At 44.9% G+C, this 613-nt stretch overlaps 1 protein-coding gene across 1 annotated transcript in view; it reads left to right on the top strand.

The window, feature by feature from the left end:
• Window positions 1-229: 229 nt before the first annotated feature.
• Window positions 230-613, top strand: part of HELRODRAFT_173101 (hypothetical protein) — a gene marked incomplete at both ends in the record, with an annotated part of 1,439 nt that continues 1,055 nt past the window's right edge. Inside the window, 2 exons of the mRNA XM_009019718.1 lie at window positions 230-363; window positions 458-608. Of these exons, the coding sequence (XP_009017966.1) occupies window positions 230-363; window positions 458-608 (285 nt within the window). The remainder of the gene's footprint in view (window positions 364-457; window positions 609-613) is intronic.

The following is a 613-nucleotide window of genomic DNA, read 5'->3' as shown; positions in this document are numbered from 1 at the left end:
ACATACATACATACATACATACATACATACATACATACATACATACATACATACATACATACATACATACATTCATACATACATACATACATACATACATACATACATACATACATACATACATACATACATACATACATACATACCAATGCACGGTTTGTTTAAATCATTATAAAATAAAACCGGACGGTAAACTATATCGACATGGAGGCAAAGTGAAGGGCCAGGAATGCCCTGGTTCGTTCAAGGCAGCCGACCAGCCTCCGGCTGGTTCATCTGCTTCCGCGCGACCGCCGCTTACCGCTGCACCTGTCATCAACCCTCATGTTGCTACACGCGGTTCTTCGGCATCGGTCTCGGAGAGTCCCTCCCAAGTGGATTTTTTTCATGTTTTTGACAGGCTGACGGTCGTTTTGAGGACTGCCCATCTGTATGATCACGTTCCCAAACCGTGCAGAGACAAGGTATCTAAAGCATTGTCGGCTTTATTGACGGCCGTTTGCGATGATCCCTGCGACGCGACCCATTGGTGCAGGCTCCAATGTTTTTTCGCATTTGTTTTGTTCAAGCCAACCAGGGGCGGTCGCAGGACTAATCAAGCCAATTACGTTAT

Source organism: Helobdella robusta (genome assembly GCF_000326865.2).
Source record: "Helobdella robusta unplaced genomic scaffold HELROscaffold_25, whole genome shotgun sequence".
In the NCBI taxonomy this organism is placed as follows: domain Eukaryota; kingdom Metazoa; phylum Annelida; class Clitellata; order Rhynchobdellida; family Glossiphoniidae; genus Helobdella; species Helobdella robusta.
The sequence above is the reverse complement of the archived record's forward strand: the minus strand, read 5'-3'. Positions and strand labels throughout refer to the sequence as shown.